Source organism: Micropterus salmoides, unplaced genomic scaffold (assembly GCF_014851395.1).
Source record: "Micropterus salmoides isolate LMB-PRFRI ecotype aquatic unplaced genomic scaffold, ASM1485139v1 Ms_hic_scaffold_3, whole genome shotgun sequence".
NCBI classification, from domain to species: Eukaryota; Metazoa; Chordata; class Actinopteri; order Centrarchiformes; family Centrarchidae; genus Micropterus; species Micropterus salmoides.
The window spans coordinates 1077176-1102693 of NW_024042261.1; the positions used below are offsets into that span (position 1 = coordinate 1077176).

General features: G+C 38.4%; 2 protein-coding genes across 2 annotated transcripts; one reads left to right on the forward strand and one right to left on the reverse strand.

Annotated features, from left to right (window-relative positions):
* Positions 1-763: 763 nt before the first annotated feature.
* LOC119882771 (cortexin domain-containing 1-like) lies at positions 764-983 on the forward strand. Its single transcript, XM_038693019.1, has one exon. It carries the CDS (start codon positions 764-766, stop codon positions 944-946), a length of 183 nt encoding a protein of 60 aa, XP_038548947.1. The 3' UTR covers positions 947-983.
* Positions 984-9553: 8570 nt separating this feature from the next.
* On the reverse strand, positions 9554-9776 carry LOC119882748 (cortexin domain-containing 1-like). The gene has a single exon (XM_038692992.1). The coding sequence runs from the start codon at positions 9771-9773 to the stop codon at positions 9591-9593; it is 183 nt and encodes a 60-aa protein (XP_038548920.1). The 5' UTR covers positions 9774-9776; the 3' UTR covers positions 9554-9590.
* Between the last annotated feature and the right edge of the window lie 15742 nt (positions 9777-25518).

The following is a 25518-nucleotide window of genomic DNA, read 5'->3' on the forward strand; positions in this document are numbered from 1 at the left end:
CACACACACACACACATCCTGAAAGACTAATGCAGCATTCATAACATTTTCTATGAAAAGAACCTGAGCATGTTTACACTCAGGGTGTGGGGAGCAGCAAATAGAGAACCCAGTGTGGAGGAAGCATAGTTATTGCAGAAGGCTACAGCTCCACACATCTAACATTAGAAAATACCAGTTGCATTTGAGGGGTGTCATAACCCGGCTTTGAGGTAATTGCAAATAGGGAGAGGCACACGGAGGACTACCAAAATTAAACATATTTATTACACTACCTTCAACAATGATACTAATAATTACAAATGTGGAGTGTGTCAGTCAGTGACATCAGTGGCGTAAATGTGGATGAGTGAATAGTATGACGTTTGAGTGGTAACATGACAAAAATGAATCAAAACAGAAGATGCGCTGCTGGCAGGAGTGGGGTATTTATCCTTCCTGAGCTTCTAGACCAGGTACCCCTAATCTGGTCTACGGGCGCTCATATCTTCAGGGACAAAAGGGGAAACGGCATACTGACCATCACCACACAGTTTAAAATCACACAAGGCAGGGCCATTACAGGGGAATATTCAGAAATACAGATGCTGTGATGTGAATGTGGCCTCAGACATGTTGGATGTTTTCTGATGGTGAAGATGTCACAGTTTTAGTCCTCTCTAGGCTTACTTAACATATCTATTTCCTCTTCTCTGTTTATCTCCAGTCAGGTCTTTAGGATGGTGTCTAGGCGTGTCAACAGCAGCAGCAGACTGCAGCAGTCATGGAGGTGGAGGGCACTACAGAGCCAGCCTTTGTGGACGTGGACCAGGGTCTGACTCTGGCCTGCATCGCCTTCCTCTGCCTGCTGCTGGTGGCCATGATCATCCGCTGTGCGAAGGTCATCATGGACCCCTACAGCGCGATCCCCACCTCCACATGGGAGGAACAGCACCTGGATGACTGACACACTCAAACATACACATGAATATACACATGAATATACACATGAATATACACATGAATATACACATGAATATACACATGAATATACACATGAATATACACATGAATATACATGTCTTCCTGAAACCACACATGACCAACCAGCAAAGGCTCCACACAGAAAAAGAATTCTTCATGGGTTCTGCTGTAAGGCTTCTATATGAAATAATTCTAAAAAAAATGAAGACACATTTGAGTACATGTCTTTTCCTGGCATAGGAATATCTTTAGTTTGAATGCACATTCTAAAATGGTTCTATATTACAAGGCAGAAGAACCATCCTGATACTATCTGAAATAGTTTTTAATTCTCGATTATTTTCTGAAATGGCTCTGTAGTACCACAAATCATTCTGCTGTGGTAAAGGTAAAAAAAACTTCTCTATGGTACAGATCAGAGTAGAGAAATACAAACAAGGCAACCAGGCAAGAACATATACTGTAAGATGTATACTGGGAGGATGAAATGAAAAGATTGCTTTATCCACACATTGAGCGACTAAGAGGAGCTGCAGGGATTCTGTTTGTGGACAAAGCCAGTGATGGAGTGAGATCGCAATTTCCCTTTAAATCTGTACAGGCTGGAATGCCAAACAGAAGATGAACATGAAGAGAACTTGTAAAATTCTGTGAAATACAAGCATGCTTTGCTTTTACACACATTTGGAAAATGGAACAGAAAATATGAGAGGTGCATGGTACATGGGTTGTCATAGTTTCGGTAATCATTCTGCTTGGTAGTATTGGCATGCTCACCAAGTGATGCGCTGGGATCTGAGGAATCACATGACGAATCACAAATAAAGCATAATCAAATCACCCAAACTGTCTTTTAGATTGTTTGGGTGAATTAATAAGTGTAAACATCCATCACAGTTTACAGTTCCTTGTTCAACCATGACCGTACTGACCTTCAAGGTTTTGAAAATCAGGCTAAACTATTAAACTTTTTAAACTTGTTTAAAACCTGACTGTATTTCTTGTCATTGTAGACTTTGTCAACAAAGTCTAACCTTTTGTTCATTTCTATCAATATATATGGTGGTCAAAACTATTTCAATAAGTTGTTATAAACTAGAATCATCCCATGATTGAATACGCACAAGCTTTGAAGAGTTTGGCTTGTTTGATCAAATAAGCCGTTGTGTGTTGACAGTTTAGTGTAAACCTAACACTACTGTGTAAGAAATTAGCATAATGCTAAGTTGAGGCTGAGTTGATCGTTAGTGTACAATTGGAGAACATGTTTTTGGTTCACACAATGTATGGCAAAGGGTTTGCAATGAGCCTCTAGTGGATTCGATAATTTACAAGAAACATTAGTAACAATCACTCGAACATTCAGTGTTTTCATTACTTACTGGTAAGTACACACAAAAATTGGCTACCAGAACTTCATGAATTCCATAAGACATGACAAGTTTAAAGGGGCACTCCATTGATTTTGCATGTCAAAAATCAGTCTGCTAGTCATGTGGAATACTCGTCAGCCTTTAAAGAAGAAGAAGCTCTTCCAAGAAGATTTTGTCCATCCATCCATTGTCAACCGCTTATCCTGCGTACAGGGTTGCGGGAGAAGATTTTTTTATAAAGAATTATGACATCCTACAAGACTTGATTCAGTTGAGAAGAGATTCATTGTCTGAGTATACCTAATCACTGTATGAGCATTAGTGCTTTTTTACAGTATTTACAATAGCAGTCATGCTTGATTATGTGCTTCTGCCACAGCATGTCCTCTCCTGCTGGTGGAGGGAATGCACACACACGCAAAGACAAAACTGCAAACCAGGCTTCTCATGCTGTCCGTTGGATCACGACTCATTGCAGTATCAAATATCACACTGCTTCTGTTCATAAATTGGCCTTGTTTTTGTTTGTTTTTTTGTCTTTGCCTCTCCCAGCCATTAGTTTAGAACAAGCTTAAGTGTTCCTTAAGCATCTCAGATATCTAGGAAAAACATTGAAGGTGATGGCAGGGGTCATTGTGGAAGTACGTCATAGTAACCTCCACTAAATATGCTGTGAGGTGAAGCTCCCTGCAGTGAAGAAGAGATTAAAGTATGTCCACTGTGTTCCCAGCTATCTACACAGATCTGTTCTCCACTCCAATCCACTTTCATCAAAAGACATTAAGGGTTAAGCGTAACACACAGATTCTTGGCTGTTGAACTTTGAGAGATCACAGTTGTTGAGAGTTACTGTTACTTTATCAAACTGGTGTCTATGTCAAGCAGCCCCACTGACCATTATCTCAGTTTTATCAGATTGCAGGAGCAGGAAATTACAAAACATCAAGGATTTCACAGCCGACAGGCCTCCAGATTTCAAATTTGAGCATTATCATCTGCCTTTACATGCACATACAACACAGTTTCATCTACTACATTGCATGTGTGATAAAATAATCTCAACTTTTGGTCTCAGCATAATACTTTGGTCATGTGATAACAGGAGGTTGTACATGGGGAGTTTCAAAGATGGTATTTGACGTTGGATGTGTCTTTGATAGAACATATTTAAAATAACTCATCAAATAATTGGCATTTCCTTTGCTTATTTATTTTTAACATGAACAGTTTTGTTTATGTAAAACAAAGCTGCAAAGTTTAAAGTAAAGGAGAATGTCTAATTACAATCTTGTTTGTGAGTAAATGCTTGGAAGAGTTCAGAGTGGTGAGAGTGAACCAAAACACTGAAGCTATGGGCCATGAAAGTGGACACAGAGGATGTACTTCCAGCTAAATAGGTCAACCTGCCAGAGACAGTGAACACTGCATTGCATTCATTGAGTCCACCCTTACCACTTCTATCACCATCTGGTACGCTGCTGCCACTGGGCAGACTGCAGTGTATCATTTGTTCTGCAGAGAAGGTGATCTACTGTCCCTCCAGGACCGGCATGCCTCCAGGAAAGATTGTGGCTGATCCCGCCCTCCCCGGACACAAACTGTTTCAGACACTCCCCTCTGGATGGCTATGGTCCTGATGGACCAAAACCTCACGCCACAAGAACAACTTCTTCCCATCCCATCAACAATTTCTTACATCTTATTGTCAATTTGAGATTTTGGATTTATAATTCTTGACAAGCAGTACTTTCTTAATCTTTCTTTATATTTTTTTGCCTACTATGTTTATTGTCATACACCAAAATACCAAAGCTAATACCTTGTATGTGTAAACCTATTTGGCAATAAAGCTGATGATTATATGTTCTATGATTAAATGTATATGTTTATATTTATATTCAGCAGCTTTATTAATTAACTTTGTTTATTTATTAATTAATTCTTTAGAAAGGTATTAGAGCAAGTAAAGAAGTAAACAAGAAACATTATAAGTGGGAGTGGTAAGTTTTCACATCAGATACTGCAGCCCCCCTGGAGAGAAAACTACAAAATCAGCTGAACATTTTCCCTCTTCGCTCTTTCCTCTTCTCATCCTTAGTGCAGACCCTTGACTGGAATGGCCTTGTGTCTGAGAATGTCCAAGGCCACATTCAACAGAATTGATCTTAGAGGTGGGGCTGGGACAGTTGAGGCCTGTTAATGTTGAGTGGCCACATGGATGTCGAGGGTAGATCGAACAAGGAAGCTGGCTGCAACATGGAGGCCTGGGTGACGGCGATGGTCGCTTACGATGGGGCAGAGGCTGTAACATTTTCCAGGGATTGGGAGCATGTGTCGATGGTTTGCTTGAAGTTAGCCAGAGACCGCTAGGTGGTGATCAGAGAATTGTCTGTGGTGGAGTGACCTGCAGTGGTAGAGGACGTGTGGGCAGGCTAATGGAGATTCTGGCAATATCTGGCTGGTTTAACTTAAAGTTTACGTGAAGTGGGAGAGATAGATAGAAAGGAATGAGAATGAATTAGTAACATGATGATCCTTGATTGAACTCGCGCTAAGTTTCATTTGTAGCTTTGGTGTCTTCCACACTTGTGTGGTCATACTGTGGGGCTGTTGATTTCAATCAAACAATCACAAAAACATTCATAGCAATGACATTTTGTAGCACAGATAGATTTATCTGCATATTTACAAAAGATCCTCAAGGACGAGGATGGGCACAAAAAAAACAATGAAGAATTCATAGGTTCTAGTTAATGAAAACAGCTTGTTGCACCACCTCTAAGGGTGTCAGAAAGAAAATAGACTGAGCACTCATGCCCAAGTGAGAGTGCACTGTAGAGGCAGATTTGATGCAGATGTATGTGAAAACTGTGTTACAAAACATACACCAATATATTCCAAATAGACAGCTAAAGCTAAGTTCACAGTGTTAAAACTATAGCTCTGTGTGTGTGTAAACAAAATTTGTGTGCTGTTGTAAGGATGAATACATGCCTTGTTGTTTTTGGGTTATCTCCTTTGTTTCATTTGACATGGCTGGTAGTATTGTCTTTAAATAGAGTTGCTAAACATTCAGTTCACTGAAGGAAGCCATCTGACTGTGTGAGGAGCAAGCTTGTTGAAGTGTGCAGCTAGAGTCGAGCTCCACCGTTTGACTGGTCGACCAATAGGGGATAAGTTGACCCCTTGAAACATAAGGCCCTCCTCATCTGAAATGTGATAAGGATAGGCAGAAATAAATAGCACTGAAGAAATAAATAGGGTAGAAATGCAAAGGCAGAATAACAGACAAAAATAATCAAGCACACACATAAATAAATACATTTAAAAGAGAAGTAATTAATAAATAAAGTTGAAGATTATAACGGACAATAAATAAATAAGGTTTGAGCACAGCTTCGCTGACAAACATATATTTATTGAATAACAAATCAAAATATCAGGTCGGTTTCAGACTTTGTCAAGTTCGGTTAGGAAGTGCAGCTCAGTCTACATCCCCTAGACTGCAGTGCGAGCTCTCTGGGCAGCCAGGTTTGCCTGTGCAGGCCTTTTTCGATGGCAAGGCTGTGCTCACTGAGTCTGTACGATGTAAGGGATTTACTGAGTTTTATGTCATTTACTGTACTAAGGTAAGTAGCTGTTGTATAGTCATGTTGTCAGAATAGCATTGTAATTTGTGTTGTGTTTTAGTGACTTCTTTCCAGTAGGTTATTTCCTTTTCAGTGGCTGTAATTTTATCGGGTCGGGTGGTTCTGGCCAGTGTGTTGCTGTCTTGAGCCTCTGTGATGTAAGCTGGTGTTACATCACTGGTTCAGTGGGCTCCTTCCTAGATTCAGCTCTTGGATTTTCAGAGCTTTATAGTGGAGTGAGCGGGGGTCACTCATTTTTACTTGTTGCCAGAAATTATAGTGCTCTTTTTTTTTAATAATTAGAGGGTATTGTCCTAATTCCGCCCTGCAGGCGTTGTTGGGTGTTTTTGTGGTGTTTTCCTCTGGACCCAGAGGATACTCTTGCAGAATTCTGCATGCAGGACTTCAGTTGGGTGTTTGTTCCAATTTGTAAAGTCGCATTTTGTGAATGGACCCCACACCTCACAGACATAAATTGCAGTGGGCTCAATAATTGATGTAAATAATAACCCACGTTTCAATTGGTAGCTCTAATTGGAATGATCTTTTTATGGCATAAAATGATCCTCTTGCCTTTTCTTTCCTTCACAGCCAAGCCAAAGTTTTCTGTTGTACTGACAGTTATGTCTAAGTAAGTGTAGATGTTGGTTCAATTTTGATGTTGCCAATCTAAAATTGTCGGTGTTTCCCTGTAGCCTGGAATGTTTTTGAAAGATTAAAACCTTGTTTTTTTGAGGATTAATTTTCAGTGCCTTGCTTGGGTGTCTGAGGTTTTGGCACCCGTTGCCAGTTCACAGAGACATCCAATACATGTCAATACAGGTATGATGTTGTTATACAAGGTAAGAATGTTCTGTCTTTTATAAATGAATAAAAAAGTCCCGTGTTTGATGCTTTTGAATCCAAAAAAACAGCTGCAGTACTGGAGGCTGCTATTGGCTCAAAGTTCAGTTTGTAACTCACTAGCAACTGGAACAGGAATCTTTCCTGAGAATTCTCTGCTTTTAAGAGTTCTTCAGTTTAAAATTAAGTCAGATACATCCAATGGTGCACAGCAAATATGAACTGTTAATTATTTCGGTGAGCTGTAGGCCTATATTAACGAATTATACACAGATAAAAGTTTCGGGTAATTTTCGTTCAACCTTTCTACTGTTTCAACCTTACCTTTATTTTCTGAGATTTTCTGAGACCACTGACTGTCCAGTGCGCCGGCTCCACTGTCAACACAAGTAACGCCGGAGAGAGAGCGGGCACTGGAGAGCCTCCAGTGCGAAAGAGAGGAGGTTGCAGAGCGACCTGGTGTGCTGCGGTCGGTGATCTCTCTGGCTGGATGAAACCCGCTACTGATTTATGCATGTGTATCGCCATGGATCATACAGACAAATAGAAATGATTGGCAAAAATAGCATATTGTCGATTAGAGACCCCCCAAAATATTACAAATCTTTTTTTCAGGGAAGCTCATGTCTAATTAAGAGGAGTACAGCTCCCCCCGGCTCCCCCGTAGTGGCTCACCCTGGTCGTAGCCGCGAGAAAAAAACCCATTTTAGAGTATTTTCTTTCTGCTCAGGTAACCAGCTGCTTCAAATCAGCCCAAAACAAAATGCTTCCTTGATGCTGATGTACTTAATCTAGAAATGGGAGAATCTTGAGTGATTGAGTGGCTCCTCCAGCTTGACGCAATCTTGCAAAATAAGTATATTCTCATATTTCTTTTTCATATGTGGCTATAATAGGCCTGTAGTGCTCACTTCTACATCATAATGCGACTGAAGAAGAAATATCCTTAGCCTATAGGCTATAAAATAAAATAACTAGTTTTTAATAAACAGTATAATTTTTTTTCACACTGTAAACAAACACCATTCTCCTGGTTCAAAGTCCGGGTTCTGGCCCTCCATTCACTCCAACCACGTCCTTACTCAGTCTTTTCTGTGATGTATCGTATACCTGCCTTTACCGTCACAAACTGACGCTACAGTACAGCTTATTCCAAACTGCCTGTACAAGTCATTTAGCAGATTGAAATACATGCAATAGCTTGCTAATAGCAGAACCTGGTTATCCTAGAATATACCCATAATGTGTAGTTTATATATCAAGTGATAAGTGTATTGCCTTCAGTCCCTGAAAGAAAGTTTTAATCGCAAACCTTCATGGAAATACATTTTGACAAATAAAGGCCAGTCCTTATAAACTGTCTTATTTTATTGCTTATGTGGTTGACAAGGATGCAACAGTTTGCACATTTTTAATCATTTGTACATATTTTTAATGTTTCCCTGTAATTAACAGATGAAGGTGTGGAAGTAAGCTATCCAACTCAATTCAATTTTTCAATTCAATTTTATTTATATAGCGCCAAATCACAACAACAGTTATCTCACAGCGCTTTTCATAAAAGAGCAGGTCTAGACCGTACTCTGTGATGTAGAGGGATCCAGTTCCTCCTACAGCACAGCCACATAAAAGAAAATGTGTGTTGATGTACACCATACATTTGAATTGCATTTGTGGATAAGACAATACACTTGGTTGGTTACATTCACATGTTTTAATGAGCAATTATTGAGCACCTATGTAACAGCTATATAGACAAACTTTATGTTAGAGGTCTACCTAACATGTCAATAGTTTGTACTTTTTAAACAAATTGACTATGTGTGAGACCAAGTGCTGACAAACAATCTAAAAGACAGTTTGGGTGATTTGATTATGCTTTATTTGTGATTCGTCATGTGATTCCTCAGATCCCAGCGCATCACTTGGTGAGCATGCCAATACTACCAAGCAGAATGATTACCGAAACTATGACAACCCATGTACCATGCACCTCTCATATTTTCTGTTCCATTTTCCAAATGTGTGTAAAAGCAAAGCATGCTTGTATTTCACAGAATTTTACAAGTTCTCTTCATGTTCATCTTCTGTTTGGCATTCCAGCCTGTACAGATTTAAAGGGAAATTGCGATCTCACTCCATCACTGGCTTTGTCCACAAACAGAATCCCTGCAGCTCCTCTTAGTCGCTCAATGTGTGGATAAAGCAATCTTTTCATTTCATCCTCCCAGTATACATCTTACAGTATATGTTCTTGCCTGGTTGCCTTGTTTGTATTTCTCTACTCTGATCTGTACCATAGAGAAGTTTTTTTTACCTTTACCACAGCAGAATGATTTGTGGTACTACAGAGCCATTTCAGAAAATAATCGAGAATTAAAAACTATTTCAGATAGTATCAGGATGGTTCTTCTGCCTTGTAATATAGAACCATTTTAGAATGTACATTCAAACTAAAGATATTCCTGAGACATTTAAAGAGACTCTGAAGTGTGTCTTCATCTTTTTAGAATAACTTAAATGTTCTAAAGTGCTACTATTAAAAGAAAATATTTAATTTTTTTATACTTTTTTTAATTTTCAAATTGTTTCATATAGAAGCCTTACAGCAGAACCCATGAAGAATTCTTTTTCTATGTGGAGCCTTTGCTGGTTGGTCATGTGTGGTTTCAGGAAGACATGTATATTCATGTGTATATTCATGTGTATATATTCATGTGTATATTCATGTGTATATTCATGTGTATATTCATGTGTATATTCATGTGTATGTTTGAGTGTGTCAGTCATCCAGGTGCTGTTCCTCCCATGTGGAGGTGGGGATCGCGCTGTAGGGGTCCATGATGACCTTCGCACAGCGGATGATCATGGCCACCAGCAGCAGGCAGAGGAAGGCGATGCAGGCCAGAGTCAGACCCTGGTCCATGTCCACAAAGGCTGGCTCTGTAGTGCCCTCCACCTCCATGACTGCTGCAGTCTGTGTTAATGTAGCAGTTCTTCAGAAGTTTTGACATAACATTATCCAATCAGGCATGACATGCACAAATGTAAAAAGAAATCATTTGCATTGAAGATTGCTACTTTAATACATACAATCATCTCTAAAACATCTCATGATACCAACTCATCTGACCTATTATTTCCCCAAAGCTACAACCACATCAGATTTAAAATTATTGCATATACCTTGCGTTTTGCTGTATGGGCTTTGGCATGCATGACGCTACGGAATGCCCTCATTTCTGTCAATGGCAGAAGCTCTGGTAACCCCTCTGCTACTTTGTTAAGGTAGGGCCAGTACCTAAAAAGCAGGAGCAGCATCATGTGAGTGTAACAAAGATCCATTTTTAATTGACATCTAAAATGAAAATTTTACTTAGATCCTGGAGACCCTTGTACTTTAAATCATGGGGTTGGGTTTGCAATATGACAATGAGGATTACCTGCATGTAACATCCATACAGAAGAAGGTAACATTTACCTTCTTTGACATATCTCTCTCAAGAAACTTTGGATAAGGGTTGATGATGGGGCAGTGGATCAGATGCATTCCTTAGTGTGAGACACACAAACATACAAACCTGCAAACTGCAACTTCAGCTGGTAGCCGTATAATGCAACACTAACAAATTAAACCTTATCTCCAGGGATGAAATGCTGCAGAGATTGGGCTACAATTACAAAAGAAATAAGAGCAAAGGTTTCGCGTGCTTTTTAACAAACAAACACCCCTCGGGTTTAGATACTTACTGTAGTCAGGTATCATTGCCGTGGTAACGACTGAAAGTCTTCTGATTCATAATTATTTTTACTAATAATATTTGCTGCTATGACAGAAAATAGCCTACATTTAAAAGAAGAAAATATCGTAAAGGGTTTAAAAACGTAAAAGGAACTGTTGTAGCTATTCAGCTGTGTGTATCTTGGTGATGGATTTTGTCATGTCCTTCCGTTAGCATTGTGTTTACTGTTTTTTGTGTTTTACTCAGTTTACATCAGTAATGCAAGCAGCAGTGTTGTGCAAGTAATTTTATTCAGCACAAAATAAAGTGTCCGCCATGGCAGACCTGATTTTTCCCACCATTATGCGTTGGAGACAACATCAAATTCCCTCAAGTGGCTTTTTTGGTGGTACGATCGCCACTACAGGAACAATCTATTTAACGCCGCCTTGAGCCATTCTTTAAAACTGGCCTGCTTCATCTATAAAATGACAGTTATATCACAAACAATTCAATGTTATTTAGACAACAAAAAATCGGAACTAATACACTATAATGAATGATAAAGGGACGTTTTGTAAACTAGAAAACAATAATTACCACCGCCCATTGTGTGATGTTGTTGAATCCGTGTGTCCACCACGACAAATGATCCATATTGAATTTGCATGACCTGAACTTAACCCAATAGAGCTGCATTTCACCTCCTTAAGAGGAGACTGAAAGGAGAAACATCCCGAAACAAACAAGAAGTGAAAGAAGCTGCAGTAAAAGCCTGGAATAGCATCACAAATGAGGAATGCAACAGTTTGGTGATGTCGATGGGTCGCAGGCTTGAGGCAGTTATTGCAAGCGAGGGTTATGCCACCAAATATTAAATGGTACTTACTTTAAGATTATTTGTTCCATTACTTTTGCTCACCTAAGAATGCTGTGGTCTAATATAAACTGTGGTATGTCCTGAGTTTCTTCTTAATGCACTTTCTATGGGAAAAATGCATGACTTGATACTTGTCCCTGGATGGAGGTGTCCCTGGGACCCCATTCCTCTTCTAACACTGTGTACCTTGACTTATACTGCACATGGAGGTTGTGGAAGAGGAAGGGTATGGTATTAATGTAATTATTTTAACTATGGCTACAAAGAGTAATAGAAACCTAAAACTAAAAAGTACTCATCTAAGTAGCATGCCTGTTAAAATAAAGAATAGGCAGTTCAGTTATTTTCAGCAATGCAAAATGCAGTTATATTGTAGTAAGGTGTCCCAAATTCTTAGGACACCACAAGTTTAAGATCTATGGTGTGTAAAAAAATGAAGTTTCTCTGTTCTCTTCTTATGAAAGTTATTACTGTATTACTTCAAGGTAAGGTAAGGTACCAGTTCACCTAACCTTTAATGATAGGGTTTAGGCATGTCTGTTGGTTTTCTCTTATTGCCTTTTGGATGTGAATTCTTACTTTTTTGCTTGTGCATGCATTTTTGTTTTCATTAGGAAGAGTGAAGGTTGGAACAGAAGAAAGGGGGAACAACCTTCATCAGGTTAACACCTGTTAAGCCCACAGATTTGTCTAAGTATGGGAAATTACAATTGAAATCCTAAGCATTGCCCATTTCCCTCAATGCACCAACTACAGCTAAGATCTGAAACTATTTGTTGATTAATTGTTTAATCATGTTGCAGAAAAAAAGTCTGCAACTGTTTTGATAATAATCATGTTTTATTATTTATAAGTAACTGAGGGAGGGTAGTGTTTAGGATTGGTCAGTAATTTTCCAAGATTGTTGTTGATCTGTTGTACAGATATTTTTCTCCTAGTCCACTTGGTAGTCTACACACATATTTCATGTATTTATACTGTTTATAATAATCCCTTCATTTTCAATAGGGACCTCACACGTTTCATGCTTGGGCCCTAATAATCCCTTCATTTTCAATAGGGACCTCACACGTTTCATGCTTGGGCCCTAATAATCCCTTCATTTTCAATAGGGACCTCACACGTTTCATGCTTGGGCCCTAATAATCCCTTCGGTTTCAATAGGGACCTCACACGTTTCATGCTTGGGCCCTAATAATCCCTTCATTTTCAATAGGGACCTCACACGTTTCATGCTTGGGCCCTAATAATCCCTTCATTTTCAATAGGGACCTCACACGTTTCATGCTTGGGCCCTAATAATCCCTTCGGTTTCAATAAGGACCTCACACGTTTCATGCTTGGGCCCTAATAATCCCTTCATTTTCAATAGGGACCTCACACGTTTCATGCTTGGGCCCTAATAATCCCTTCGGTTTCAATAGGGACCTCACACGTTTCATGCTTGGGCCCTAATAATCCCTTCATTTTCAATAGGGACCTCACACGTTTCATGCTTGGGCCCTAATAATCCCTTCATTTTCAATAGGGACCTCACACGTTTCATGCTTGGGCCCTAATAATCCCTTCATTTTCAATAGGGACCTCACACGTTTCATGCTTGGGCCCTAATAATCCCTTCATTTTCAATAGGGACCTCACACGTTTCATGCTTGGGCCCTAATAATCCCTTCGGTTTCAATAGGGACCTCACACGTTTCATGCTTGGGCCGTAATAATCCCTTCGGTTTCAATAAGGACCTCGCATGTTTCAGTCGATCCGGCTGGTCAGACCTTTCATTTGGTACCCTCCAACGGGTCAGCCACAAATTTTCATTCAGCGATTTCGCCTACAGCCCGGCTGCCCTGGTACCGGGTGCGTCTGTTTGCAACAGTTTAATTTATACAAATACTCTCTGTGAGCTCCTACACTCACACACACACACTATAGATTATATATGTTGAATGAATATATTCTAGTTAATTGACGATTAATTTTATTTGATGATTCATCTGATTATTGTTTTTTGACAGGAGAGCAGAGTAGAGGAGAGAGTAAAAGGAGAACAGGTTTTTGGATGCTGAATAAGAAAAGAATCAGTAGTTCTCGGCAATCTTTGTAATTTTAAGTAGCTTTAGTGAGAGATTTTTATTTAGCTTTATGTAGTAAGAATTTGTTATCTTGCTATCACTTCCACTTCACTTCTTACCAGGGTACACTGCCATGGTAACTTATGCTGAACAGCTAACACGGGGTGCGTTTCCCAAAAGCATCGTTGCTATCTACGGTGGCAACTTCATTCCTTCAATGGTTACACTGCAAATAATTCTGCACTTGATTTTGATATGTTAGATAGATTATCTTGTTATAAATGTTATTTACTTGTTTTTAATCTTTGCATTCATGGCATAATCTTAAATTGATCATGGACATGTCTTTTTTGTCTCAACTAGTCTGGGGATCTTAAAATTGAGTGAATGTTATTTTAGTTCTTGCTCTGGCTCTCATCAAAATAAAACTTGTTTTTAGATTCTGTAACAACCTCAAGTTACTTGGTTTAAGAATAACATAAAGCATCTGTTGAAAATATAGTTTATTACAAACAAACACATGCACGAACAGCATGGACTTTACCTCAACCACAACTTGATACAATTACCCCCTGGTGGGCATCCAGTCATCAAATACGGAGGGTGTCCATTTAATGTGGCGAAAGAATGAGTTAAAAACTCTGAAGTCTTGCTCACAACCATCAATTCCACAGTAAACCCAAAATATCCTGAGTAAGACCATGAATTGCATTTATGTGGCTAACGATCACTTTCATACTTAAAGCAACAAAGACAAAACAGACAATACATCTCCACACCACCATGATGCTCCGTTTGCACGCTGTGTCGCCCCCTGATATGACCATGAGCCTGAGGGACGATGGGAAAGTGAGTGAAATTATTCTACTACTTTGTATTATACTATTTCCATTTAACGTCCGATCTGGCTGTCACTTATGATTTTTAACATGTCACACATTATCTTTTGTTTGGACAATGTAAATCCATCCTCATCTGATCTAGTGAACTGTTTTCATGGGTAAATATCACATCCATTGTAGTAAGTAGAAATCTCCTAAGCCTTTTTTTTCAGGGTTCATGAATGATTTTAAAATTTTCTTTTCATCACTGAGAAAAGGAAAATCTAGTAAAACTGCAAGAAAGATGTGTAGTGATATATCCAGGCAGTTATTGTTTTGATAAATCTCCTCTGGTATACTAAATGAGGCTTTATTTTTTTTTTCTATAGCCTTTTTGCCTAACTAGTAGACCCCTTTTCTGTGTATTCATTTATTTTCGGTGTTTGTAAGACTCCCTTTTTATTTGCACAGACAGTGATTGTATTGTACCAGTTGATTTATGGTGTTTTTTTCCTTCCTTACAAGAGTTTTGTACGTTATCTTGTTAATTAAAAAAAAATATATATAAAATTTTCAAAATTAAATAACTTTTTAGATCATGATATTTGATATTTTAAAACACTGTTTATTAAGAGGAATATATTTCTGTTTTATGTTTTCATTTTAAATTACAGTATTTTCTGTGGGTCTTTACCGGTACTGCGTGTTAAGGTTTGGGCGAGCAGGAGACCTCATACGTTGGCATGGACGATTTGGATACACCATACTGTCGGTGTTGGAGGGTAAGTCGTGTTTTTCATTAATATTTGCTAATTAGCATAGCAGTGTTAGTTACTGTTTTTGTATCTCACTGTTGGATAAAAACGCCATGCTGCACCGTGGAAAACAACTATAACATTAGTGAGACAATCAGCTAATACTGGTTTCTTAAACAATACACTAGATTCATAAAACCAGTGTTAGTTCATATTTTATGGTTTATTACAATAAATAATTTTTAGAAAAATAATTATTTCTGCAAATAATGCTTCTGATTTCCCAAAATGCATTTTTTTTTTATTGAATCAGTTAACATTAATAATTACCTCTGTCTCTGGATCTACCAAAAGTTTTGTGATTGGAATTAATAGATTTGGGGCTGTCAGAAGCAACTTGAGTGAAAATGTTGTTGTAAGCGTGGCCAATTGGTCAATTTTGCCTTTGCCAGTTAATTTGTTTTAGACATAACTCTAAAAGGGCTAAGGTTCAATTTTCCTTTCAAGTAAGAATCATTTGGCAAGCGTTATTTTGAAAATCATATTGCAGTATGTTCCTTTCATGCAGATTGACAATTAGAATAAAAATAATAATTTAAGGGTTACAAACATTCTGTCTTGGGCTACAAAAAATGACAACAATGTGATTGGGAGCTGAAATATGTCTCACCTATGAACATGTATTTGTCTGATCAATTTGCCAGTATTGATGAGGAAGCTTTGAAAAGGCTTATCCGTGATGACCTGAAGGATCTTTTCCCTGACACTGAAAAATTTCTCAGGAGAAAGAAGCTTTGGGATGTCATCATTCAAAAGGTACATAATACACATTGGGATAACTAATGGGATTATTACTGTCAAATTGTCTTGTATTATTAATGCTCTTAATTGTCTTTTATTATTTTTATCGCCCTCAATTTTTATAGTGTGAAAATAATACCGAACAAGATGTTAACTCTTGTAGTGGAAGTGGGATTATACCCTCAATTAGTGCGGTGCCACCATGCCAGCCTCACAGGTTCAGACTCCTTGCCCAAGACTTTGACCACTCCACTGCACCATCCACTGCACCTGCAGAGGATGTTGTTGGTAAGCCCATCATTATCCTTTGCCTGTTGCCTATGATGGTAGCTGTCAGAGGGCAAGCCAGAGTCTAAATTGTTAGTAAATTCTAGAAATTCCTAAGCACATCATATGTTATTTCTCAAGGTCTAAAGTTTTAGATGGTACTGACCACACTTTTTCTGACACCAGTCTAGCAGCTGACACAGGCATTACCCACACTGATGTTAACAATATCAAATAAATGATTATATTTTCATTACTTCAGTTTATGATCGAGAAGCTTATACTTATATATTAAGTAAAACCTTTAGCTGAAGTGTTTTACATTTTAACATCTTTCCCTGACTGTCCTGTTCTAGCTGGCCAGAACATGAAGATACAGGCGAGGTACTACAAAACATTGAGCAACATGCATAAGAAGCCCAACGCAAACCCAACCAAGGTGATGTTGCCCAGATTTTGGACCTTGAGTTTGACACCAAGCTGTGGCTCAGGAGGTAGAGCGGGTTGGCCGTTAATCGGAAGGTCGGCGGTTCAATGCCTGGCTCCCCCTGGTTGCGTGTCGAAGTGTCCTTGGGCAAGATACTGAACCCCGAATTGCCCCTGGCGGCTGTTCCGCCAGTGTACGAATGAGTGTGAATGTTAGTTTCCGTTTGAGCACTTAGGCTCAGTGTATGAATGTGTGTGACTGGTGAATGCAGATGTAGTGTAAAAGCGCTTTGAGTGGTCGAAAAGACTAGAAAGGCGCTATACAAGTACGGAGCATTTACATTTACACCAGCAGCTTTCATTGATGCAGATGTTCCAAAAAAGACCGACCCACGACAATCTTTGAGACATATGCATGCTTCAAAGACACTCAAAATGTAAGCTTCTTAACTTCCTTCTTTGGTACTCTGTGCTCCTGTCTGTTCAAACTGTGCTATATTAAGCCTGCTCATTAGTTGTTATAATTGAGCACAATTTTTTCCTAGGCAATGGATGAGCTGCGTTGCATCCTGGGTGGTGGGGATGTCACAGCACCAACTGCAAATACATCCAGGAAATGAAGGGAAGATGGGCAGACTTTTGTGCTAAGGTGCAGTTCTATGGTGTGTGGAAGAAGGCCCTCAAACCCCCTTTCTCCTTGGATCTGCGTGGAGGTAAGTTTCTGTTTTATAAACCAAATCCATTGTTATGTCAGCCATGGTCAAACTATTCCATAAAAGGCCATTTTTCTGTTCCATAGTGGATTTCATCGCCCTCCTCAATGCACTCCATCACTTTTTCCCTCACCAACTTCACCACCAAAGCGGCTCGGAAATGCCAGTGAGGCACTGCTTCATATACCAAAGGTGAGAATTGTTATTTATGCCTTTTACTTCTCACTGTAATGTGTCCTTCATTTACTGACGACTACTTCAAAGTTCAATTCAGTACACATTAATTAATCATTCATGTTCACAGTTCATAAATTTTGAGCAAAGAATATATTCCCAAGCGTTATCTAATTCATGTTCATTTCTTCTGTTCCAACAGTAAATTACAATTGTTAACTCTTGATATTGCTTTTAATTCAAATCATTAATTGCACCCTGATAAGCTCATCTAAAAATTATGTTCAGGAAACGACCCTTTGAAGCAGTTTTGATGCACAGCACTTGACTTTACCTCACCGCACTGTACTTTTTGTTTTATTCCAGCCGGGCGAGGATCCTGGGCTATACCTGGAGAAGCGGCCTCTCTCCTCTCCAGTGCTGCTTTTTGATGGAACAACCTGCATTGTCGCTGTGGGAAACATTCCTGTGAGCACCCTCCCCCAGGAGGAATTCTGGGATAGAATGTTTGTATTGATGGCATACTACTACACTCTGCACTTAACATACCCAAAATGTGTAGCCACAGTCCTCTCTGTCATGCAGGCAAAGGTAACTGCTGATGCCATCCATGATCAAGATGCTGCTAGTGCATATAAGAAAGCAATAGGTGAATGGAAATCATTCATTGAAAAATAGGTGAACATCAAGCAGCATTTTGTCAGTTTGTGTTAATTTGTTTGCAATGTCTTTCAATAACATTTTTTGTGCTTCACTTGGCTAGCTACTCCACAAGTTTCTCCTCAGTGTCCTTACGTTTTTTTGCCAAAAGGACTTAGGATCCCTCAAAGGACTTACTTTTTCCTTTTTGAGAGGTTTAAAAGTTTTGACATTTTAATACACTGTCAATTGTTATAGAAATTTTTATTTTGTTTTTGTGGATTCTATTCTTGTGAAAATCACAGCAATACCGGCAGCATGTTATGCGTTTTGATTGCAGTTAGTTTTGCTGTGCAAAATTATTAATTTTTCTTTGAAAAAATCTTAAATCATCTTAAATTTGATGCTGATGTTAAAAACCGTGCCACAAGCCTGGCTCACTGTTAGTGGTAACATGTTATTATATGCTGTTATAGACATTTAAATAGATGTTGACAGTACATACTTGCCTTGGTTGTGATTCTTCGAATCGGTTAAGATATATATTCTAAGAATAAGGACTGGTTTTCAGTTCTTGGTTATAGTTTTTTAATATGGATTTAGGTTTATTTCAAGATGAGCAAACTTGTATCAAGAAACAGCTTAATCATACTTCACTAAAACAGAGTAGAATTTTACTTAAAGTAGTCATTTTTGTCTTGTTTTAAAGTTACTAAAATGAAGAATACAGTTTTTAATAAGAATTATTCGCTTTTATTTAGTGTATTTCACTTATTATTGTGCTGTAGGAAGTTTGATTTCAAGTAATTTGAACTAATAATCAGCCTTTTTTACTTATTTTAACCTTTTTGAGTACTTATCAGGGCCTTCTTATTTTAAGATTTAACAATCTTATATTAAGATTTCTTGTTAAGTGGAATTAACTTGCTGCACGGACAGATAATTTCTTTTGTTTTAAGTAATTTTCTCCTCAAATTTAGTGTTTTTTTCTTATATTTTAGCTACACTTTTTTGCAGTGTATATATTTCTGCCTGTCCTTTTTACATTTCTCTATGCATTTCTGCCTCATTATGCAAATGAGGAAAGGCTGTGTCTCAAGGGGTCAACTTCTCCCCTATTGGTGGAACAGAGGTGGACTCTAAACTCACACCTTCTTAGGAAATGTGATTTCATAACTAAATATCTTCAGCCATATATTCTTGGAATATACAATGAAATGAGCAACTTCCTATTTTACAATCACAGGCTGTAAAACACCCTTTCTAACTGCTTGTTTGAAATGGAATGAGGCCATCTGACGTTAGACAGCCCAACAGTAGTGGAACATCTAACCTAACCTAACCTAACATTTCTATTATCTTAAAGAGAATGTTGTTTTTTTTGACGTAAACAAACTGTAACAATACATTCAGGAATTTCCCGTATTTCCACAAATATTGTTTTTATTATTTAAAATAAAAAACTGTTAAAAATAAGTTTAATACTGTTAAAACATTTCTTAAACTTGGTACAATTATAAACTAAAAACATTTGTTCTGTAACTTGACATAGATTTTTTTGTTAATTGACAAATATCTCCTTTAATTATGGATATCTGGAAAATAAAAACATTGAATAAATGTTTTAATCAGTATATAGTGTCTACAAGTATTGTTAAACTGTCGAAACACAGTTTTGATCATTGAAAACAGCCATAATTACTGTCATTTCACAACTTTTGACTTTAATTATAATTCTTAGATTACAAGTTAGATTAACATAGTATATAATTGCCCCAAAGTGGTAAAATTACAGAAAGGTAATATTTAATTTATTGTTAAATGACAGGCGTTCACACCTTTTAATAGGGTTAAAAAAGAAAATTTCCTGTAAAATTACGGGTTTGTGATGAAAGATTAATTTTAATGCCATTTTACAGATACTTGATTGAAGAGTCTTAGCTATAGGTGCATTATCAAAACCTAAAGTAAAGTATTTAAATCCTGTTTTTTCACAATTAAAAATTACACATATACCCATTTATCCTATAATAGATACAAGAAACCTGTTTTGAGTAATCTTGTACTAGGGTTATTTATGACAGTTCCAGACTTCCTTAAATTGACTTAATTTGAGTAAATTCAGACATTTATTCATTTAGCTGTTGAGGTCACACGTGGATGGTTCACAGTCGGGGATTGAACCCGGGTTTCTCACAGCAAAGGCATGTGTCTTATCCATTGCGCCATCACCACCCCACAGACCTTTTAAAGTACCACCACAATACAAATACCCACATCTGATACTATTTATAGCCCATTTATTCAGTTCCATGCTCACAACAAATAAGCCATACAATACAAGTCATTTTAGAGTAAAGAATTGTTCTCCTGAAACAAAAGTAGTTTAGTTTTTATATACCTTATTGACGACATTTTCAGATCTATTCATTAGAAACCTAACTGGGTCAACATAAAGAATATTTTGGATACTGTTAGACACAGCTCCAAGGTTAAAGTGTAATCTGAATGTAAAGTAATTGGAAAGTATTTCTTAATGCTGGCATTTTGCTTTCATAGGACTGTACAGAGACATGAAAGGCAAAGGAGAGGGGAAAATTTACATACATTTTACATACAGTGAACTTAATGCACAATCCAAAGACTTCTTCTCTGGTTTCAATATGATATTTTATGACTTTCTAAAGCCAGTTTTTGTATCTGGTAAATGTTACAGCTGTATGTTTCTCTGTGCTGTGCATCCTTGTTCCTTTTCTGTCCTCTAGTTCTGCCCCAGGAGTGCTACAGCTGATTGCTGAATTAGGTCCACCTGGCCTTGCAAGGCAGTGCACAACTGTGTGCATGGGAACTGGGGAAATCCAAAATTTCTAAATTCAGTTGGTATACAAAAAAGATGCAAATACATGTAAGTAGAAAGACAAGTGTGAATGTGAAGTTTTTCTTGGCAGTCCAAATGAATCCATTTGTTTGCAAGTTTTTGGTATGCAAGCCAAAAGTACATTTTCTGATTTGACTGACTTTGCACAACAACACCTCTGGATGACCTAAAGAAACCACTTCTTTGCTCAATTGGAAAACATACACAACGGCAAACAAAATCAACAGTATATCTATCCAAGGTCTGCAAGACATTAAGTAAGTTTCCCTTAATAATTGGTATGGTCACCAGCTCTTCCATTAAGTGTGAGCAATAAGCAAAAGGCAGATGATCTACACTAGCTTGCCGTTCCTTACATCCAAAAAGCTTGACAGCGTTTGATTTACAATATAACTGCATTGATAAATAGGACTGTGTGATCTGACAGTATACACTATATTGCCAAAAGTATTGGGACACCCCTTCCGAATCATTGAATTCAGATGTTCCAATCACTTCCATGGACACAGGTGTATAAAATCAAGAACCTAGGCATGTGGACTGCTTCTACAAACATTTGTGAATGAATGGGTCGCTATAAGGAGCTCAGTGGATTCAAGCTTGTTACCTGTGCAATAAGTCCATATGTGAAATTTCCTTACTACTAAATATTCCAAGGTCAACTGTTGTGGTATTATAACTAAGTTGAAACGATTTGGAACAACTGAAACTCAGCCTTGAAGTGGTAGGCCACATAAAATCACAGCGCGGGGTCAGCGCATCTGCAGAAGTTGCCAACTTTCTGCAGAGTCAAGAGCTACAGACCTCCAAACGTCGTGTGGCCTTCAGAAAGCTCTAGAACATACATCACCAAGTGCAATGCAAAGCGTCGGATACATGGTGAAAAGCACGCCGCCACTAAACACTAGTGCAGTGGAGACGTGTTCTCTGGAGTGACGAATCACGCTTCTCTGTCTGGTCATCTGATGGATAAGTCTGGGTTTGGCGGTTGCCAAGAGAATGTTACTGGCCTGACTGCATTGTGCCAAGTGTGTAAAATTTGGTGTGGGGGTGTTTTTCAGGGGTTGGGCTTGGCCCCTTAGTTCCAGTGAAAGGAACTGTTGATGCTTCAGCATACCAAAACATTTTGGACAATTTCATGCTCCCAGCTTTGTGGAGACAGTTTGGGAATGGCCCCTTCCTGTTCCAACATGACTGCGCACCAGTGCACAAAGCAAGGTCCATAAAGAGATGGATAAACGAGTTTGGTGTAGAGAACTTGACTGGTCTGCACAGTCCTGACCCCAACCTGATAGAACACCTTTGGGATGAATTAGAGCGGAGACTGCGAGCCAGGCCTTCTCATCCAACATCTGTCCCTGACCTCACAAATGCCCTTCTAGAAGAATGGTCCAAAAGTCCAATGAACACACACAGCTGATTACCAGTTTTAGAACAGTATTTTGACGTTTTTATTAAAGGAAAATCTAGTATTTGCAGGTGTTGTATAATTCTTTCTTACAATATATATTGATTACATTAACAAGATTTTTATGTGAAATTATATAATAAAATTCAGTTAAAAGCAGCACTCTACTATAAATTTTAAGCCTGATTATTTGTATTATAGTAGTGTTCTATATTCCGTCTACTGTATTTAGGTAAGGTAATTTAATTGTTTTTACAGGTGTATATGTTCTTAATTAAACAATAAAAGCCCCCAAAATTTCACAAGATTTTATGTAAAATTAAAGTTACAGACTTGTCATTATGGAATATTACTGTATTTTTACGAGTGGGTTATTTACTGTTATTTTACGGTATTTTTCTGGTGCCCCAGATGCCAGAATATTTCCGTTCTTTTACGAGTTGGGTATTTACTGTTATGTAATGGTATTTTTCTGGCGCCACCTTTTATTTTTTTAACAGTGTAGTGACCGGGGTCCGCAGCCTCAAAAATAAAAACAAAGATATGGAGGACAATGTTGTCGACTTAGAAGCAAGATCTAGAAGATCTAACCTGAGGCTGGTCAACCTCCCAGAGGGGGCGGAGGGCAATGATGCCTACTCTTTCCTCGAGGCTTGGATCCTGGAGGCCCTGGGCTTAACTTTATCTAATGCAAAACTAATCTTGGAGAGACCATCGCATGGGACTGAGGAACGACCCGTCCGCACCCACAAGAACACTGATTATGAAGTTTATGAACGACATAGACAAGATGAGAGTTCTGAATGCAGTGAGAGCCACAAGTGAGGTGGGTGGGGGGCTGGATTCCCGGGCTTTGGGACAACCGGGTTTTTGTTTATTGTTCAAGGGGTTCTTTCATATGGCTGCTGTGGCGGATTATAAATTTTCCTTATTACTTTATCATGAGTGGTCCACTCCTAGTTAGAGGTTATGTCCAGTGGGGTAGTGATAAAATTCACTTCTTGGAACTGCATAGGTTTGCAAAAACTCAAGTAATGGGGAGATTAAAAGAAATGCAGTCTAATATTATTTTCCTTCAGGAGACACATTTGGCATCGAAGGAGGATTCTAGGATAAGGAGGAGGTGGCGGGAGACAGTTTTTTCAGCTCCTTTGAATTCCCAGGCGCGGGGAGTCATGACTTTAGTCCATAGGTCTGACTGATTGACTGATTGTCACTAAGGTAATATCTGACAAATTTGGCAAGTATTTAGTAGACATAAATGGCTCCAGGACCCAGATCTAATATTTTTTTTTAGAAAACAAATAGATGAGTATTTCATGATTAATAAATACCAGACAAATGTTTTTAGAATCTCTTCAGAATGGGATACCTCCCTGAGAGATGCTCTGATTACTCTAAAGCTAACGATAAATGTGAAAATATGAGACCGATCAGCCTCCTGAATTCAGACTTGAAGATTCTGCACAACTTATGGGAAGCATCGGACACAGCTTTCTTAGCATTAGATGCCGAGAAAGCCTTTGATAGGGTGGAGTGGACTTGTTTATTTGAGGTTCTTGGACGCTTTGGCCTGGGGGAGGGTTTTTGTAATTGGGTCAAACATTTGTACAATGATCCCCATACAACATTTTGAAACTGATAAATATTAAAAGAGGCTCTAGACAAGGTTGGCCACTGTCCCCCTTACTTTTTATAATTACAATTGAACCGTTTGCCATTGCTGTGAGAGGACATAGAAGAATCACAGGTATAGGCATCGGAGAATCGGAGCATCGAATACCTCTTTACGGCAATTACCATGACAACCAAAAACTGACTGGCTGGAGTGTTCACTAACGATATGCTGTGTTAACATCACTACTGTGTAGTGTACCAGCCAGTGTGGGTTTGATTATTTTATAGCAAAATATTTGGAGATACCAAATTCTCTTTGTCTCTCCCTGAGAGAAGGGGGGGGGGGCATGTTCATTCAACTTGCTTATATATTCTCTAAGTAAGAATGTTTAACTGCCAATATTATCCAGGAAATGTTTAGTCAAGTTTCTTCATCTGCTGTAAACTTGAAAAATGTTTTTAACTGAACCATTCCGATTGTTACGATGGTTAATTGTTTTCCCTCCTTTTACCAAATTCTTAAAACTAAGAACGGTATAACTGTTTATGACATTAAAGGTTTGATTGTGGAAGGGTATTTGATTAAAATACACGCAAATAGACTTTAAAATCGACATTAAAGTTAACAGACAGACCTCTCTCAGGAGACTGGAAGTCCTGCCTCAGGGCAAACAAAGACCTCCCCCTGGGGGACACGCCCAAGGAAATACCTATGCTAGCGAACTACACCTGGCTAACTACAACTTAGTGAACTTAGCTAACATTAACTAAACTAGAAAGACAAACTAACAATCAGACACAGAGAGACATACCTACTGTAAGTTCTAAGTAAATTACATGATAAATTGGTTAGCTAGCTCACAACGATGTTTATCGCTTTAATGCTCTGATTTAACAAGGTGTGACGGCGTGACAGTTTTTTAACGATGCATGACAGTGCGCCTGCGCAAGCTTGGAGAATATAAAATAAAAAAATATAAGGAAATGACTTTGAAAACAATATATAAGATGGGTTAATGCAAAAAAAAGTGGAATGATAATGTGCCAGTGTGAATATCAGTATCCCTTTCATTCTAAACACTTTGCCCCAACAGTATATAGTGCACTTTCAAATATTAATGTGGGTCTTTACTGATGCCCTGCTCTCACCTTTGTAGAGAAAGGTAGAGTTTTGGCACTTTGCCTTTGAGGACAACTTTACCCTGGCTAACTAACTGTGGGAATTATCTATCATGTATCCCAGCTCTGTCAGTTTAAAACTTCACCTTTTGTTGTGATATGCTCGACTGTGTATGATACTTTCTGAGGTCAAAGAAACGCTTTGAAAATACAGAGTATACTAGGATTGCATAATTTCAGTGGTACTTGTAGTAAGTTAATTTGAAGTTCATGTTGATGAATGGAGATTGAATTGTTTTACTGAATGACTCGTGAATGAGCATTCAGTCGTACTTTCTTTTTTTTTTTTTTTTTTAATGACTGCTGTCACGGATCGGGGCACTGAGTGCAGACTGGTGAGGACCCAAATGCAGACAATGG